Here is a 19,659-nt window from a genome sequence, read left to right as displayed (position 1 = left end):
CCATTTCTTTAATGACTAGTGAGCATAATTTTGCATTTGCATATCTTTGGAGAAATGTCTGTTCAAAATTTTTGCTTATTTTTTAATTGGATTGTCTTATTGTTGAGTTTTAAGAGTTCTTTATACTGAACCCAAGGCCCTTATTAAATATGTGATGTACAAAAAGTTTTACAGTTTTAGCTCTTTCATAACCATGAATTTATGACTGATTTATACTGATTGAGGCTTTATAAACTCTTGTGAGTTGTTTGCTAAGGATGGGAGGTGGTGATGGATCTCTTATCCTGAGACTTCTTTCCTTCCTGTCTTGATGAGCTTATCAGGGACCTTGACCCTGGAAGCATGCATTTTCCTTCTCCTTCCCACCCCTTCTCCCGCCCCTTCCTAGGGGGGCCTCACACATGCTAACAGGAGTTTTATCACTGAGGTACAACCCCAGCCCTTAAAAGAAAAATTTTCTTAAAAAAAAAAACTTTTGAGGGTCGGGGATTTAACTCAGTGGTTCTACTGCCTGCCTTGCAAGTGCAAGGTCCTGAGTTTGATCCCTGGTGCCCCCCCCCCAATTTTTTTTTGAGATAGGGTCTGTCTACATTGCCAAAGCTGGCCTTGAACTTTCGATCCACTAGCCACAGGCTTCTGATAGTTGAGATTGTAGGCATGTGACACCACACCTGGCTCACTTGATCTTTTTGTAGGTGTTTCTAGCTGTTCTGCAGTTTCCGTATTTCATTGTTGTCTTTTTCTTTTTTTTTGAAGGTAACAAATGAAGATGACTTTATTAGGAAATTGAACTGTAAACCCGATCAGCATCTGAAGGTGGTTTCCATTTTTGGAAATACTGGTGATGGAAAGTCTCATACCCTCAACCACACTTTCTTTTATGGCCATGAAGTCTTCAAAACCTCCCCTGCCCAGGAGTCCTGCACAGTGGGTGTGTGGGCAGCCTATGACCCAGTCCACAGAGTAACAGTGATAGACACAGAAGGGCTCTTGGGGGCTACCGTGAATCTAAGCCAGAGAACTCGGCTGCTACTTAAGGTCCTGGCCATTTCAGACATCATCATCTATCGAACTCATGCAGATCGACTTCATAATGACCTCTTCAAATTCCTTGGAGATGCCTCGGAAGCTTATCTGAAGCACTTCACCAAGGAGCTTAAGGCTACCACTGCCCGCTGTGGCCTGGATGTCCCCTTATCTACTCTGGGCCCTGCAGTTATTATTTTCCATGAGACTGTGCACACTCAACTACTGGGCTCTGGTGAGTAGACAGGGTGCTGAGTCACAGATTGTCTTTTCTGGGTACAAGGAAAGGCCATTGGGTTGCAGTAACAACTTGGTGGAAGTAGATTGACCAGAAAAATTTTTTCCCAGGAGGAAAAAAAAAAGAAGCGTTTCAAAAAGGATGGCATGTTCAACCTTGTCAAGGGTTGAAAACTAACTGCTTTGGCAACAGAAAGGTCCTTGGTGATATGGATAAGAGACCTGTTTCCTTGATAGGGAATGAAAGCTTATTCAGAGTGAGAATAAGAGAGGATAGGAGCAGAATGAAAGCTCTGAGTACATTGAACTCTTTCAGTGAGTTCTGTAATTTGCTTTTTCAAAATTTAAAATGGTGGGTATTACAGTTATTGGTGTACTGATGAAAATGATTCCTTAGAAAAAGAACAATGCAGATGTAAGAGAAAAGGAATGATTGGAGTGATGCATAGGTGGTACAGTTGGCTGTAGAGGCATAGACAATTCATTCATGTCAAGAGAAAGAGTGTAGGGACGTGGTTTCAGGTAAACATGTAGGGGCATGTATGTGTGAGTGTGTATGTAAGCTCTTGTCCTATTGTTTCCATTTACTTAGAGGAATAGGGTGCAAGATCATCACCTGCGTGGAAAGATGAGGGAGCAGGGGCAACAATAGTGTTTAGATGTAGAGAGAATAGTAGTATGGCCCCTAAAACAATTATTCCACTCACCAGTCAGTCAACAGTTTTCTGAATGCACATGTCATGTTCTGATCACTGGGACTCAGAGGGAAAAAAATAATTCCCACCTTTGAATAGCTCACAGTCTAACTGGGGAGACCACCTGGTATTCTGTCCTGTGGCAGATCTAGGTACTGGAGTTGTGGGAGTGCAGAGGAGGGACTCTGCATCCCCTGTTGGGATCTTGGGAGGAGGTAATATTTGTACTCTGAATTTTGGCTACTGAAAGGAGTGGGGAGGAATGATGTTCTGGGAACAGTGGATCCACTGGTGGCTTCAAGGAGCAGGCTGTGTTCAGAAAACTGCAGGTAGCTCTGCAGTAGCTTCCTAATCTCCGTTCTTAACCCTTCACTCTCTCCCCACCGCCTGTGCGTGTGTTATGCACATGTGTTTGAGTATATACACATTCCCCGCTCCCCGGTAACCTGCCTCTTCTCAGTTCCCACCTTTGCATATGCTATTCTGTCTGAATCATACATCTTTCAGATTTAACTCATAGGAAGAGAAGTTTATATAGTTTTGGCTCACAACTTCAGAGGTTTCAGTCCATGGTTGACTGAATACAAGGCAGAAATGTTGTGGCAGAAGGAAATGGTGGAGGAAAGCTTTCATCTTAGGGGAACCAGGAAGCCTAGAGAGAGGGGACTAGACCCCACTTCCTAATAGTCCCTTTAGCCAAGAACTAATCAGTGGGTTAATCCATTGCTGACAATAGTTTTCTCACAATACAGTCACTTCTGTAGGCATCTCTTAGTCTCATCAAGTTGGCAATCAGTTTTAACTGTCACATCCTATTTGCATGCCTAATTTGTTGTTGGTCTTTTCCCATTAGAATGAAAATAACATGAAGGCAGGAACATTGGCTGTCTTATTCACTGCTGGGTTTTTTTTTTTTTTGTACCAAGGATCGAACTCGGGTCCTTGCACTTGTGAGGCACGAGGTAGTGGAACCACTGAGCTAAATCCCTGGCCCATTATTCACTGCTGTTTATAAAGAGCGTGGATAAATATTTGAAGCATAGATGTGTGCTGAATGAATAAATGAGGAGGTTCTGAGTGTCTGAAACATAGCTTGTGTAAGAGAGAGTGGTGGAAATACTCAGGTATCAGATCATGGATGGCCTTGACTCACTTCTCAAGTGTGACAGGAGCCCCCAAATGACCTTAAGCAGAGACTTATGTGATCACATATATATTTTCAACTGATAATTTAGCACTTGTTTTTAAGGTGAATTAGAGGAGCCTGCCTGGAGGTGGAGAGACCAGTGAGGGAGTTTTCATGGTGCTAGTTACCATAAAAATATAGGTAGTTGGCCAGGGCAGTGGCAGGGTGAGGGCAGTGAACAGAGTGGGCCATATAAGAGCTTGTTCTAACCAACCAGTTGATTGTGCTGGTCTCAGTGACTCATGACCTATGGGAAGATGGGAATTCTAAATGTTTCATACTGGAGAAGAAGATTCATTAGCAAGTCCTTGTAAGGTAAGGAGAGAAGGTGAGAAATACTGATTTAGGATGCCTCATGTGAGCAGTGCTTCAGTGCCACTTTGGAGTTTTACAACTTTGAGGGGAAAGTTTAAGATTTTGAAATAGGGGCGGGGATTTAGCTCAGTGGTTCCGCCAGCTGCCTCGTAAGTGCAAGGTCCTGAGTTTGATCCCCGTACCCCAAAAAATTAGGATTTATTTTTAAAAACACATATGCTTTTTTTTATTAGTACACAGCTGTACTACATAATGATTACACTCATCATGGGGTGTTGGTACATGTACGTAGCACATCTTATTTCTTAACCATTTAACTTTTTTTTGTACCTTGTGCTTTTGAGGCAGGTGTCAGCATCACTGAGCTAAATCTCTGCCCCAGTCATTTAACTTTTTAAAGCTCTTTCTCCCTGTCCCCCTTCCCTCCACCTCTTGGTCCCCTTCCCATTTGGAAAAAGATCTATTTCCCTGTTTCCTACCTTTCTTTTTTTCTTTGGTACTGGGGATTGAACTCGGGTCCTTGTGCTTGCACAGCAGGCGGCGAAACCACTGAGCTAAGTCCCCAGCCCCCTACCTTTCTTTTATATTGCACTTTATTATTTATTTATTTATTTATTTATTTTTTTGGGACCGGGGATCAAACTTGGGTCCTTGTGCTTGCAAGGCAGCCAGCATAACCACTGAGCTAAATCCCCAGTCCCTATTGCACTTTATTTATACTTTAGGTTTCTTGTATCAGATAAACCATGTGATACATAAGTTGTGTGTCTGATTTATTTCACTTAAAATTATGGTCTCAAGGTATATCCATTTTCCTACAAATGACTTAAATTGTCCTTCTTTATAGCAGAGTAGTACTGCATTGTATATAGATACATTTTCTTTTACCAGTTCATCTGTTGATGGACATGTAGGTTGCTTCCAAGATTCAGGCATTATGAATTGTTTTTTTTGGTGCCGGGGATCAAACTCGGCATCTTGCATTCCGAGGCAGGTGGCGGCATCACTGAGCTAAACCCCCAGCCCAGGCATTATGAGTTGTGCTGTTATAAACATGGGTATACATCTATCACTGAAATATGATGTCTTTAATTCTTTTGGAAAGATACCTAGAAGGTATTAGATTTTTGAGCTGGGGTCTTGCTATGTAAGTTCAGGCTGGCCGTGAAGTCCTACTGCCTCAGCCTCCTGAGTGCTGGGATTACAAGCATGCACCACCACAGCCAGCTGGAATTAGTTTTTTGAGGAATCTTCATGCTAATTTCCATAGTGCTTGCACTAGTTTACATTCCCACCAACAATATAGAAGGGTTTGTTTTTCCTTGCAGCCTCTCTAGCATGTTATTTGATTTCTTGGTGATGACCATTCTTTCTGGAGTAAGGTGGAACTTAACTATCTTTATTATTCAGCCTACTCAGTTAACAGTTCCATTTTGCAGATGAAGAAACAGCTCATATAGCTGTTACGTTATGTGACCAAGAAAGTTCTAGCAAAATTGGGATTCAAATCAAGATCCTAAATCCTAAATCAAGACCTGTTTTTTGTTTGTTTGTTTGTTTTTGTTTTTGATACCATGGATGGGGCCGGGGATTTAGCTCAGTGGTTTCGCCGCCTGCTGCGCAAGCGCAAGGACCCGAGTTCGATCCCCGGTACCAAAAAAAAAAAAAAAAAAAGTTCTTGACTGATACCATGGATTGAACTCATGTCCTTGTGCTTGCAAGGCAGGTGGCGGAACCACTGAGGTAGAGCCCTGGCCTAAGACCTGTTTTTGGAATAGTTACAGTTCAAAATGGAATTAGGGTGGCCAGATTTTATACAAGATAGGAAGGATGACAGAATTGTGAGCAAATTGGTAAATTTTTACTGTCTCATAAAATTTTTTTTGTTTGGTACTGGGGATTGAACTCAGGACCTTGGGCTTGTGAGGTGGGCGGTGGAACCACTGAGCTAAATCCCCAGCCATGAATATTATATATATTTATATATATATATTTTAGAATATTTGATTATCTATTTAATCATTAAAATTAAAATTATTTTATCATCTTTTATGGATACAGAATTCCTAGGTAGGAGATTAGTAGTAAAGTGAATTATAGGTTGAGTATCCCTTGTCTAAAATGCCTGAAACCGTAAAGGTGTCAGATTTTAGATTGTAGAATGTTTGGATAGAGCTTACTGGTGGAACATTCTTAATCTAAAACTCCAAAATATGATGCTCAAAAAAGTTTCAGAGCTTAGAGCATTTTAGATTTCTAATTTTTACTTCAGGGTTGTTCAACCATATTTCAGTTTTTTAAATTACTTCTTTTTCTTGCTGTATTTCTCTTTTACAAATGAGCAGAAGCAAGTCATTTTGGAGCAGTGATTGTATGTCCAGGGACAAGCTGTGAGGTGGTGTTTGAAGGAAGTGAAGGTAGCCAGACTGGGGTCCTGTTGGCTTTGGGAGAAGTCAGTGACTGATGGCCATTTAGCTACTTCTTTTTTTTTTTTTTTTTTGGAATTGAGGATCGAACTCAGGTCCTTGCACTTGCACAGCAGGCGGCGAAACCACTGAGCTAAATCCTCAGCCTGATTTAGCTACTTCTTTCAGAAGTTCTGGATGATGCTGGATGAAGTAGCATGTGCCTGTACTCCCGTGGCTGAGGCAGGTGGATCAGACTGAGCAACTTAGTGAAACTCTGTCTCAAAATTCAAAACAAATAAAAAGGGTCTGGGCATGTATCTGAGTAGTAAAGTGCCCCTGGGGTCTATCCCAGTACTGCAAAAAGAAAAAGTGCAAGATGAGATGGGTGTAGGGAATGATTACAGTTAGGACTCTATTAGTGGGTTTTCCTTTTAATTTGAACTAGTATGTATATTCACTATTAATTGGAGTATTTTATTGTTAAAATATTAGAGATTAAAACGAAAAGTCTTGGGGATTTAGGCCAGTGGCGCTGTCGCCTGCCTCGCAGTCACAAGGTCCTGAGGTCGATCCCCGCTGCCAAAAAAGTCTTTCCAGCCTTTCCCTCCAAACATTTATTGAATGCATCTGTTTTATAACCACCCACATTACTGGACAAAGAGTGAGACCTGGGCGAGGTTGGACCCTCACACAGCTTCATCATACAAGACCAACATTTTCAAGATATAGAATTGGAAATGCTCATTAGTAAGTGCTGGTTGAATATGTCCCTAAGCAATAAGAAAGCAGGTTGCAGGCTGCGTATTGTGTGGCAACACAAAGTCTGAAAAGGTGAGTGGGGAACTGTAGTTTACCTCTGGAGAGTACGAGTGAGAAGAGGCTATATGTGTCTTTTATGCTTTGACATACCTTGACTTTTGCTTTTTTTTTTTTTTTTTTAATTTTTTGAGATAGCATCTCACTAGGTAGTTCAGGCTGGCCTTAAGCTTACTATGTAACCCAGGCTGGCCTTGAACTCAGTGATCCTCCTGCCTCAGGCTCTTGAGTGCTGGGATTATAGGCATGTGCCACCATGTCCTGCTGACCTGTCTAGATTTTTCTTACAGTGAACACTTTTTTAAAAAGTCTCTTCCCAGGGCCGGGGATGTAGCTCAGTGGTTTCGCTGCCTGCTGCACAAGCGCAAGGAGCCGAGTTTGATCTCTGGTACCAAAAAAAATAAAATAAAATAAAAAGTCTCTTCCTTGGGCCATGGATATAGCTCAGTGGTGCTGCACCTGCCTGGCAACTGCAAGGTCCTGAGTTCAGTCCCTCATACAGAAAAAAAAAAAGCCTCTTCCTTGAAGTGTAATATACACATAAAAAAGTATACATCATATCGATATGGTAACATGATGGATTTTCACAACCTGAAGACACTCATGTATCAGCAGATCATGAAACACCTTCACCCTCCTCATGAAAGCCTTCCTAATGCTCCTTTCCAGGCAAGGTTAACCCAACACTGTTAATTATAATACCATATCAGTTGTGCTTGTATGTGTATTTTTTATATAGGGAGTAGACTGTGTCCTACTTTTATAATGAAAGATAGGCAACTTTGTAAGAAGAGAGTCACTCACTCCTCACATGCATGTTTCTGCTTTTACAGATCACCCCTCCGATGTGCCAGAGAAACTCATCCAGGACCGGTTCAGGAAGCTAGGCCGCTTCCCTGAAGCCTTTAGTTCCATTCACTACAAAGGAACCAGGACTTACAACCCCCCTACAGACTTCTCTGGGCTCCGGCTTGCTTTGGAGCAGCAGCTAGAGAACAATACCACCCGTTCTCCCCGGCATCCAGGGGTCATCTTCAAAGCCCTGAAGGTTAGTTGGCTCGTGTCCCAGAGGGTTCTCATGGAGGTACCAGTGGGTGGGGCAAACACTCAGTCCACCAGCTCTTTCAGTGTTGGTGATTGGAAGCCTGGGCTGGAAAGAGATGGGAAGAAGTGCATAAGCAGAGCTGCGCCTGTCACATTTCCTCAACTTGCTGGGAGTTCAAGTACAGAGGATCTTTTGAGTTATAGTAAAAAAAACAAAAGCCATTAAAGCTTTGTCTTGGAGAAAAAAAACTAAGCTTCTGATAAATGGGAAAAAGTGTTCATTTTTGTGTGTTTGGCACAGTCTTAGTTAACCTCATGTTCAGACTCATTTAACTATCTGTACAACCTTGATGGTTTTCATTTTCTTACATGTCTTAATCCATTTTCTGTTGCTCAGCATATTACTGGAGACTGGGTAATGGATAAAGCCATAGAGGTTTATTTGGTTCACAGCTCTGCATCTGCTCAGCATCTGGTGAGGGTCTTCCGGCTGCATCGTAACATGGTGGAGGCCATTGCAGGGCAAGACAGAGTAGGTGTGCCAGAGAGAACAAGGCCACTCCCTGCATAACCCATTAATCTATGGGCGCACTGACCCTGAGGGCACAGCTTTCACCACCCACTCACCATGATCCACTGCCCCCCACAAAAAAGTCCGATCTTCAAAGACCATTGACATAGTGAGTTTAAGGATTATGTTTTCTTTTTTGGGTACCAGGGATCGAACTTGGGTCCTTGCGTTTGCAGGGCAGGCGGCGAAACCACTGAGCTAAATCCCCGGCCCAAGGATTATGTTTTCAACACAAGAAATTTATATTTTCAAACCATGGCATTATTTAAATTAACTTATTTAAGAAGGAAATTTGTTATCACTATAAATGGAAAACTTGTTATCACAGGGAGAACATTATCAAAAGAAAACCCTAAAACATGATAGCAATAATTACTTTAAAAAAAAATAATTACTTATTATATGCTAAAATTCAGAGCACTATGAATTGATTAATCCTTGCATTACTCTGTGAGTTAAGGACTATTCTGGGCTGGGGGTGATGGTGCTTGCCTGTAATCCCAGTACTTGGGAGACTGAGGCAAGAAGATGGTTAAGTGTTCAAGGCCAGTCTTTACTACACAGTGAGACTTTGTCTCAAAAAAGCTTAAAAAGAAAAACAACCCCCAAACCAGACTATTCTCATTTTGAGGATAGGCAAACCCAGGCACAAAGGGATGAAGTCATTGGTTATAGTTACTAAGTAACAGAAGGCATAAATCAAGGCATTTTACTCTAGAGCTCCTCAATCAGGGTTTGCAGCCTCTGACCAAATAAGATGACATTATTTCCGTCTTTCTGGTTTTGTTTTGGTACCGGGGATCGAACTCAGGTTCCTTGCGCTTATAAGGCAGGAGCCAGAACCACTGAGCTAAATCTGCAGCCCAAAATGACATTATTTCTTTGGAAGTTGGTTTTATTTTTTTCATTTTTTATTTATTTTTTGGTACCGGAGATCGAACTCGGGTCCTTGTGCTTGCGCAACAGGCGACGAAACCACTGAGCTAAATCCCCGGCCCTTATTTTTTTATTTTTAAAATTTATTTATTTATTTTTGGTACCAGGGATCGAACTCGGGTCCTTATTCTTGCGAGGCAAGTGGCGGAACCACTGAGCTAAATCCCTGGCCCTATGACATTATTTCTTAGTGAGAGACTGTATAGCTTGACTGTACAGTAAACACTTTGTTTCTTAAATATGCTGTTGTTTAATCCTCAACTTTGCTGGGCCTGATAACACACCTGTCATCTCAGCACACAAGAGGCTGAGACAGATTGCTGCAAATTTGAGGCCAGCCTGGGCTACCTAGTAGTAAGTTCAAGGACAACCTGAATTACTTAGCAAGACCTTGTCTCAAAAACCCAGGGGTGGGGGGAAAGGTTTTTAGTTTTTTTGTTTTTTTTTAAAAAAGGTTTTTACTATATAGTAAATATTCAGTGATTTTAATTTAAGAATAATATAGAAAAACAAAAATTATATTTGAATAATCATGAAATACTATCTTCTAATTAGAAGTTGAGGTTAAAGTATATTTAGCTCATGTTCTTCTAATGACTGAAAGGTTGGCAACATGGAAGATTACACATAAGTAATGTGTAATTCACAAGAGGCTGAATCCATGCTGTGGTGGATTATAAATTTGATTATGAAATGAGCCCCATTTAATGTTTACGCCCACCAGGACACTGAGGATTTTAAGTAGTAATCACAGCTCAGGGATTTTCCTCTAAGGAGCTTTGGATGTCCTGTCCCAGGCCAGTTTCTGTATTCTTGGAGATGATTCATGAAGGTTTCTATCATTAAAATGGACCTGGTCAGCTGGAGTTCTCATGATTCTTAGTAACTGGTATTTTCAGAACTTCACTGGGACCTGTTATTTCTGTTCCCTGAGGGAGGGCCGTGGTCTACTGAAATGTGGGAGCTACTCCTGTCTGTGCGAAGGAGCGAGCCATTTAAGCATGTGGTTTGGGTTCTGCCCAGGAAATTGTACAGTTCTTGCAACTTATTCAAATCTTTTTTTTTTTTTTTTGGTACCGGGGATTGAACTTGGGTCCTTGTGCTTGCAAAGCAGGCGATTGAACCACTGAGCTAAATCCCCGGCCCCACTTACTCAAATCTTTGAAAACAATATTTTTGCCTTTTTTGTTTTGTTTGTAACTTCCACCTTTAAATTCAAAGTAGTTAATTCTCTGATCATGATTGTAATAGAAAGGTACCTTTGCCAGGGATTTAGCTCAATGGTGCCGCCACCTGCCTTGCAAGTGCAAGGTTCTGGGTACAGTCCCTGGTACCAAAAAAAGAAAGCTACCTTGAAGACCTACAGTAGGCAAATAGGCAAATTGTAATGTGGTGGTTACCTGTTCTTTATATGAATAGTGATTTCTTCTTTTCCTATTACATTTTCTGAGTATATAAAAGGTATCTTCCACATGCTGCCTATTTCCTTAGATAAATTACCATTCCCACTCCTCTTGGCTGCCTTTATTGAGTGCTTACTGCATGCTTTCTACTATATGCCACTGAACTTAACATACTTTTTTTTTGGTACCGGGGATTGAACTCAGGACCTTGTTGCCTGCAAGGCAGGCGCCGGCACTACTGAGCTAAATCCTTGGCCCTTTAACATATACTATTAACTCATTTAGTCCTCATATCAACTGTCTGGGTAAGGACACTGAGAAACAGAGAGGTTCATTAACAGTAAGTGGTACAGAGTTTGAACTGGGTAAGCTGGCTCCCAATTTTTACCCTATCTTCCTGATGGGCGGATGTGACCATTTTTAAATGTTCCTGATACACATTGCCAGTTGCTTTTGGAAAGGATATTCCCATCAATTGTATTTGAGAGTTTGGTTACATTAATTAAAAAAACAAAAACCCAGGCACAGTGGTTTGGCTGAGAGGAGGACCACAAGTTTCAGGCCAACCTGGACAACTTAGCAAAATCTTGCCTCAAAATAAAAAATAAAAAGGACTGGGGGTATATCAGTATAGCTCGGTGGTCAAATGCTTGCCTAGTATATACAAGGTCCTGGGTCGATTCCCAGTATCATAGGTGCATACCACACACAAAATGAATAAACAAAATAATTATAAAAGCAGTGTGTGTTGGTTGTAAATGATCCAAGCAGCACAGAAGAGGCACAGTGTAGTCCTCTTCCTCTTTCCTGACCTGGCTCTCAATAGAGATAACCATTGTTTTTACTTTCTAGTGTATGCTTCCAAAAATTTTCAGTGTTACATAGTGCATGCGTAAGTTTCCCTTATGTTCGTAAGCCAGATTAAGCCTCCTGTAAGAAAAGTTTCTCATACGTGTGTGAGTGTATGTATGTGTATATATATATATATATATATATATATATATATATATATATATATATATGTCCTAAATATACCAGATCATAGAGAAGTTAAATCTTCGTGCCCCGCCCCCCTCCCGCCCATGTTCTCTTCTTGCTCTGCAGCTAAACACTACTGGTTTATTGAATATGCTTCTAGAAATTTTCAGTGTTGTATACGTGCATGTATATATTTTTTTCCCTTCATTAACTGTATTACTATACTATTGGTACTTGTGTTTAGGAAAACAAATTACGACTCACTAAGCTTTTCCTATCATGCATTCACAACACAGATTTCTTCTGACATCAGATTGGGAGAGGGGTTCCTCTCACACTAAGTAAGCTACCAGTTCTGCAGAAGCCATCAGCTGGGTGTCTTCTAACTCGATTAAATTTGGACACTCTCCACCAGAGATAGTGTCAAATCCCAACAGTTGACAGTTCAGTCCCAGACTGTCCCTCCCTCCTGTTTAGGTGCTAGTCACAAGCCCCCAGGTTGCTTTACCTGTGCTTCTGACTGACCAGCTACATAAATCAGGTTTTCACTAGCCTCCTTCTTGTGTTCAATTAATAATTTGTTCAGGCATCTCACATAGCTCAGGGCATTTACCAGTTTATTATAAAAGATATTACAGTGGATACAGATGAAGAGTGCAGAGGGAAGGGGTGTGGAGCCTCTGTGCCATGTCTGTCTTGACCACCCTCCAGACACCTCCACATGTTTATTCAGAAGCTCTCTGATCCCTGTGCTCTTGGATTTTTTTATAGATAGTTCATTGTTGCATGATTGAAGAATGTGTTGAAGGTGACTGGACAAAAAGAATATTCTCTAATGCTAATAGACTGATTGGGAAAAACCAATGAGGTGTGACATTCAGATTCTACTTGGCCTCTTTGTGCAGCATTCCTTTCCTTCTGGGTATGGGGCAAGACCCCTTGCAATGAGGAAGGTCTTATGACCTACTGTGTCAGGCAGAGGTGGGTCAGAGAATTTCTTCATGGCTGGCCACAGGAAAGGAAGTCTGGAGAGGGCCAGGGATTTAGCTCAGTGGTTCTGCCGCCTGCCTTGTAAGCGCAAGGACCTGAGTTCAATCCCTGGTACCCCTCCCCCCACAGAAAAAAGGAAGGCAGGAGATCAGAATTTCTATGAGTCACCCAGGGGAAAGAAAAATTCTGAATTCTAGTTTCTATGTCCCGAATTGGGGAGGGAGTTCCAAATTGCTTTTTTTCCACTTGATTATGAATCTTAGTTATCTTTCTATATTAGCACATAATTTGTGGTTCATTCATTTTCATGTCATTAATATATTTTTAAAGGCTGTTAGCCATATCTTATTTGTGAAGTTATACCTGATTGATCCAGCACTGTTGGATTTGAAGGGATTCCAAATGTTACTGTTTATTGAACAAGAAGGGTGGGTTTTTTTTTTTTTTTAAGACAGGGTCTCACTCTGAAGTGCAGACTGGCCTTGAGCTTACTAGTTAGCCCAGGCTGGCCTCAAATTTGAAGTAATCCACCCGCCTCAGCCTCCCAAGGGCTGGGATTACAGGCTTGCATTACCATGCCTGGCCAGGAAGGATGGATTTGGAAATGTGATTAATAAGGAAGAATTTGGGCTGGGGATTTAGCTCAGTGGTGCTGCTGCCTGCCTCACAAGTACAAAGTCCTGAGTTCGATCCCTGGCACCAAAAAAAAGAAAAAAAAAGGAAGAATTTTATTTGAGTACAAGGGATGACCAAAATATATGGTGAATGTTTAAAATAAAAATTTATTACAATAAAAGACACTTTGCCATTAATCCCTCTCAAAATACACCTACTTGCTTTGAACACACTTATCCCATTATTGTTGTTACTTTGTCTTATCCAAGTACTAACCAGAGCTGATCCTGCTTCACTTCTGAGATCAGACAAGATTAGGTGCATTTGGGGTTGGTAGGACTGTAGACAGTTCTTGCTACTTTTTTTTTTTTTTTAATACAGGATCTCATTATGTGTATCAGGCTGCCCTTGGACTCATTATATAACCCAGGCTGGCCTTGAACTTGGGCAGTCCTCCCTCAGCCTCTGAGTGCTGGGATTACAGGCATGTACTTCCATGGCTTGGCGGTTCTTGGCATTTTTTTTGGGTATTGGGAATAGAACTTGGGACCTTGTGCTTGGAAGGCAGGCAGCAGAACCACTGAGCTAAATCCCCAGCTCCCTTCTTGACACTTTTTTTTTTTTCCCATTAAGTTTATTGGTACATTTTAGGTATAAAATACAGTTACACTCATCATTGGGAATCTTGTACCATTACATGAGTATCTTGGTTCTTATTTTTTTCCCCTTCCCTTGCCCTCCCTTCACCCCCTCCACCCTTCCCTATTTGCAAAGACTTTGTTTCCATTTTTTTCCTCTTCTCATATTTTTTCCTTTCCCTTTTTTCCCTTCCCCTACCCCTCCCAATTCCCCTGCTCATTTAGACCTTTTCTTCCTCTTACACAATATCAGTTATACATTTTTTTAAATTACAATATTAAGATCTAGGAGACATTACCACAGATTTTACAGAATTTAAAAGGATATAGAAAGCATATTACAAAAATCTTTTTTGAAATAAATTTGACAACTTCTAAGAAGTAACTTGGAAGACAAATTAATGAAACTAACTCTGGAAGAAATATAAAATTTGAATAGCACCTATTAAAGAAAGTATATTCCTAGCTTGAAAACCTACCTGTATGACAACAGCAGGCTCATAAACATTTTAACTGATAAATTATATCAAACAATTAAAGCAGAAAAAAGAAGGAACACTTCTCCCCTCATTTTAGGAACTCAACATTGTGCTAATCCTAAAACTGGATAAAGATAATAGAAGAAAAAAGTATGAACATAGATAGAAATTTGTTTAACAAAACAAACTATTGGAAGTCAGATCTGGGAGGATGTAGAAAGTGGTTTTGTTATAGGGATGGCAGTGTTGGTTCAGCATTGGAAGATCCACCCCCAAAAGTCATCATTTTAACAGAGGAAAGGAAAAAGCCATATGATCCTGTCACTAGTTGGAGAAAAAGTATTGGACTGATTTCTACAGCTGTTCATGGTAAAAGCTATCAGGAGACTAGAAGTGGAACAGAACCTTCTTAACAGATTACAGACATGTACTCGATACTCCCAGCGAGAATGCCTTATATGAATGGAGAAGATACAATGCTTTCTCCTTAAGGTGGGGAACAAGGGCAGATATGCTTACTCTTTATGTTTACCTAGTCCTCACCAAAATAGTCTGGCAATAAAATGACACAACTAGAAGTCCTTTTTCATGTCTTCATGAGGCATGATCAAAAATACGGTGAATGTTGCTGCTGAGTGCCATCCAACAGAAAGGGAGGTACTTAGAACATTATAGTGTGTCCTCATCCACCTCATTCTTAGATCTGGCACTGTGTAATTTCTGGCTGTTCCAGAAAATTAAAGTGACCATGAAAGGTAAACATTTTGAATTAATTTAGGACATCGAGGCAGCCACACAGTGAAACTAAAGACACTCATGAAAATGGATTTCTAGAACTGCTTCAAAAAGTGGCAAGTACAATAGAATAAATATGTTTGAAGCAAAAGAGGGAGTATTTTGATGGAGATGTATGGCAATATGTCTTACTGTAAATATTTAATTTTTTTTGAGACAAGATCTCCCTTTGTAGTTCAGACTGGCCCTGAAGTATGTAGCCCAGGCTGGCCTCGAACACTTGGTGATCCTTCTGTCTCTGCCTCCCGAGTGCTGACATTGCAGGCATGCGTCCCCATGCCTGGCTGAAAAATATTTTTAAACATTCACTGTATTTTTCTGTCACACTGCGTGCATGTGTGTGTGTGAGTGAGATGTGTGGGGGTTGGTCTGCAGCCACTTTCTGTTCTAGTTGACCTGCCTTAATGTTTCCCTGCTGACTTTCCCTGTCCTTCAGCCATGTTGTGGTCTCTAGGCCCCAGGGCCATTTTCCTCACTGGGATACTTTCCATTCTTTGTTCAGGATTCACAGTAGCCCCAGCCCAGAATAGCTACAAAACAGGTAAATCTGTTTAAAAGAAACAGATTCTCAAGTCCCAATTGAATAGGAGAATTAATATTGACTAATAAAGGAGGGCCAGGGATTTAGCTTAGTGGTGGCACTTCTGCTTTGCAAGTGTAAGGTCCTGAGGTTGATCCCCAGTACCAAAAAAAATATGTTTAATAATAGAGGAATCGAATACCTGTATTGAATTATCTGTGGTTGTCTGAATCTAGAGTTCTGAATAATTGGGAGAATTAGTTTTAAAGTTGAATTCATATAAGTTTCATATACTTTCCTTGCTAATGTGGAAACTCTTAGCTTTCCACTTCCATCACATCAAAAAGCATCTATTGGCCCGGGGATTTAGCTCAGTGGTTCCGGTGCCTGCCTCGCAAGTGCAAGGACCTGAGTTCGATCCCAGGTACCAAAAAAAAAAGCATCTATTAAGTATTTATAAAGTTATGTTAGTTGTGTGGTAGCATCCTTGATTACAGAAGAGCGTCCATTTTGAATCAGGAATTTTACTGTAGCCCCTTGATGATTGGGGCTAGTATAGGTACAGTAGAAAGAGCTACACTGTTGCCAGGGCAACGTGACTTTAAGATCATCTGGTCTCCAGGCAACCTTTTCTACGCTTGCCACAAATAAGTCCCAGGCACTCTCAGAAGAGGCCCTTCCCTGCTTTTCCCTTCCAGTTTTGTGACCTCAGGATGAGCAGAGCCTAAGAAACCATGGAATGAGGCAAGGTTTGGACTGACCGGCTGATGTGCCTACCTCTCCCCCTGCCTCCTTTTTGGTGGTGGGAATGTAACCCATGGCCTGGCTTATGCTAGGCAAGTGTTCTACCACTGGGCTACATCCTCAGCCCCAGCTTTGGGTTTTTGAACTGGCAAAGTATATGGATCAGGTGGTAGGTTATATTTATACTGGAAAAGAAAAATCAGATTACAGAGAAGGAACACCTTCTCCTTATCCTGGTATGTAAAACTTACCGATTACTTAAAAATAGTTACTGTTACCTTTACATATTCTTGATTCTTTTTTTTTTTTTTTTGGTACTGGGGATCAAACTCTGGGACCTTGTGCTTGCAAGGCAGGTGGCAGAACCACTGAGCTAAATCCCCGGCCCTCTTGATTCTTATAAGACTTTTTGAAGACTAATTCCTATCAACTTGTGACTTGCAGATGAAGTGATAGTTTATTCTCTTACCCAGCTCGTGAGAAAGGCATGACTGGCATCTGAAGTGATAGGGCTGGTTTGTTCTTCTGTTTCTGACATCATAAGGGATTACTCTTGCCTTAGACAACATACAGCACAGTTAACTTGTTTAGAGCAGAAAAAAGATGGTAGTTCGAAGGGTATTTGTAGTATGGGAAATCAGCCTACAGATTTTTTCATACCAATCCTTGAGATGCTTACGCTTGCCCCCATATCTCTGAAGAACTTTCAGAGAAGTGAACCTGGCTTCTTGGTTTGGAACAGAAAGGATCTTTCTGCCAGTGCAATTGGGCTACAAGTTTTTATTTATGGTGGTAGCATCCCCCTGAATTCAACAGCTGTTGAATCCATGATAAATTTGGTATTGTCTTTTATTTTTTATTTATTTATTTATTTATTTATTTATTGTTTTTTTGGTACTGGGGATTGAACGCGGGTCCTTGTGCTTGCGCAGCAGGCAGCGAAACCACTGAGCTAAATCCCCGGCCCAACTCTTTTTTTTTTTTTTTTTTTTGGTACTGGGGATCGAACTCGGATCCTTGTGCTTGCAAGGCAAGAGGCGGAACCACTGAGCTAAATCCCTGGCCCTATTTGTCCTTTAAAAAAATCATTTTTTGGGGCCAGGGATTTAGCTCAGTGGTACCATGCCTTCCTTGCGGAAGGTCATGAGTTCGATCCCTGATACAAAAAAAAATAATAAAAAAACACTTCTTAGGGCTAGCCTTTTAGTTACTTGTTTAAAGAACTCTGATGCTAAAAAAGTGCTGTTCTTGGGCCAGGAATTTAGCTCAGTGGTGTCACGCCTGCCTCGCAAGCGCAAGGACCCGAGTTTGATCCCCAGTACCAAAAAAAAAAATGGTGTTCTTGGTTTCTCTCATACCTACTGTAGCAACTTCTACATGCCTTAGCTAGCTCCTCTTTTTTTCTGCAGTGTTGGGGATCCACTGAGCTAAATCCCTGGCCAACTTTTCTTTTTATTGTAAAAATAATTTCTTCTCATGGGCTGGAGATTTAGATCAGTGGCACCGCACCTGCCTTGCATGCCCAAGGTCCTGAGTTCAATTCCCAGTACCAAAAAAAAATTTTTTCTTCACTAAATCTTTCGGCATTAGGAAGACAGTGGTCTATTTTTCTACCAGGTTTCTCCAGAATTATGCACATACTCTGAGAATCAGTCTTAAAAGTTAACTCTAATTTGACGTGTTAGAGAGTAGGTGACCTTAAACTTTAGAGGGCTGTGGGCATGGGATGAAGCCGGGGTGGGGTGGGGTGGGGGAATCGGAGGAGCATGGGTTGGTGCTGGGGTGCTTCATTCTAAAGTCCTATTGGAGTGCTTGGGAAGACATATTTTTGTGTAGAATTGATAACCTGTGAAGGTTGAGATTTGGAGGAGATACAAAGGTAGAAAACTTCTTTCACAGCATTTATGATCTAGTGTGGGAGGTAAAATACACACAATAGACCCATATTTTTCCCCCACTGTCCACTAAATACCTGAACTCGGTATTGAGTAAAATAGGAGTTCAGAGAAGGCAGAGGGAGGCAATGGTGGTTAAAAAGGCCTCAGTAGAAGAGGTGAGACCCAAATAATCCCTGAAGGATGGTCACATTTACAAGTAGGAGAGGAGAGAACATTGTATAGGCTGACTGGTGATTCCACATGCCCTATTTCTTACTATTATTCTTCATATCTGTGTTCATTGAGAGTTTTTCAATATTCTTTGTTAGTTTTTATAGAATTTCCCTCCATTAGAACAGGATTTAAATGATTATTACTTGTTAAATTTTTTGAGCAACAGGGTCTCACTGTAGTCCAGACTGATTTTGAACTAGTTATGTAGCTCAGTTGCTTGAACTTGAGATCCTCCTGAGCCTCCTCAGTGTTGGGATTGCAAATGTGTGCCACCGTGCCTGGCTATCTTTAAACTGTTTTGTTGTTGTTGGTCTAAAGCTTTTGTGAGCCATAGCTAACAGCTGGTATTTTATGGGCCTGCCCATTATCCTTGCTGAACTTGAATTTGAATACCCTGGTGAGTGTTGGGCTACTATCCTTGTCTTACTCTTGACCTGACTCAGCCTTGGTGTCACCTATGTGGGACTTGATTTACAACTTCAGATGTTAAGGTTTTGCTGAAAATAGGAAAAGGCACATCTATTGTTTTGCAGTGCTGGGGATCCATGTCAGAGCTTTTCTCATGCTAAGCAAGGAGTCTGCCATTGAGAGAAGGAGCCTAGTAAAGGAATTTTAAATAAGAGGTTTTCTTTAAGTGAGAAGCTCATCAGAGATTGAGTCTCTTAAGGTGCCTTTTCTCCAAATCTCTTAAAATTTCTTGTGCCCTTTCATCAAAGTAACATCTTGTCCTTTTGTTTTGGGCTACTTTTCTTCTCTTTCCCTCTAGTAGTGTCTGGCTACCTCAGACTGGGCGATTGGCATGGGTTTAGTGATTTTTGAAGCCCGCAAAGGCTTTTTCTGTCATCAGCCTGAAGAATACTTTGAATATAAATGAATGGAAACAGAGGACTAGCAATAAGAAGTTACATTTCAACATAGTTTTCAGTTTGCTTCTCAAATATTTTCTTTCTTTCTTTCTTTTTCCTATGTTGAGATAGTTTTGTGGCATAGTAAACTCTGAGTGTCTGGTTGAGACTGGGATAGAAACTTGGGGAACTCCTAGTTCACTTCTCAGCTCTCTGAAGCCACTCTCTTGAGTCTCGGTATTTTGGTCCTAGCTTCATGAAGATGAAATGGGCATTTGTCAGTATTTGTGATAGTCTTGAATACAAC

At 41.0% G+C, this 19,659-nt stretch overlaps 1 protein-coding gene across 3 annotated transcripts in view; it reads left to right on the top strand.

Annotated features, from left to right (window-relative positions):
- The window catches only part of Zfyve1 (zinc finger FYVE-type containing 1), a 57,737-nt gene that overhangs the window by 27,527 nt on the left and 10,551 nt on the right, over window positions 1-19,659 (top strand). For 2 of the 3 annotated variants that reach the window (XM_004837253.4, XM_013067412.3), the window contains exons 3-4: window positions 757-1,261; window positions 7,517-7,731. In XM_004837253.4, coding sequence (XP_004837310.1) covers window positions 757-1,261; window positions 7,517-7,731 — 720 coding nt within the window. Of the gene's footprint in view, window positions 1-756; window positions 1,262-7,516; window positions 7,732-16,466; window positions 16,633-19,659 lie in introns of those variants that run through there. The other variant, XM_021246885.2, reaches the window with a different exon arrangement.

Source organism: Heterocephalus glaber, unplaced genomic scaffold (assembly GCF_053883595.1).
Source record: "Heterocephalus glaber isolate CG9 unplaced genomic scaffold, H.glaber_assembly_v1.0 deba00001608, whole genome shotgun sequence".
NCBI lineage: Eukaryota > Metazoa > Chordata > Mammalia > Rodentia > Bathyergidae > Heterocephalus > Heterocephalus glaber.
Note: the sequence above shows the minus strand (reverse complement) of the source record. Positions and strands in the feature narration are given on the sequence as shown.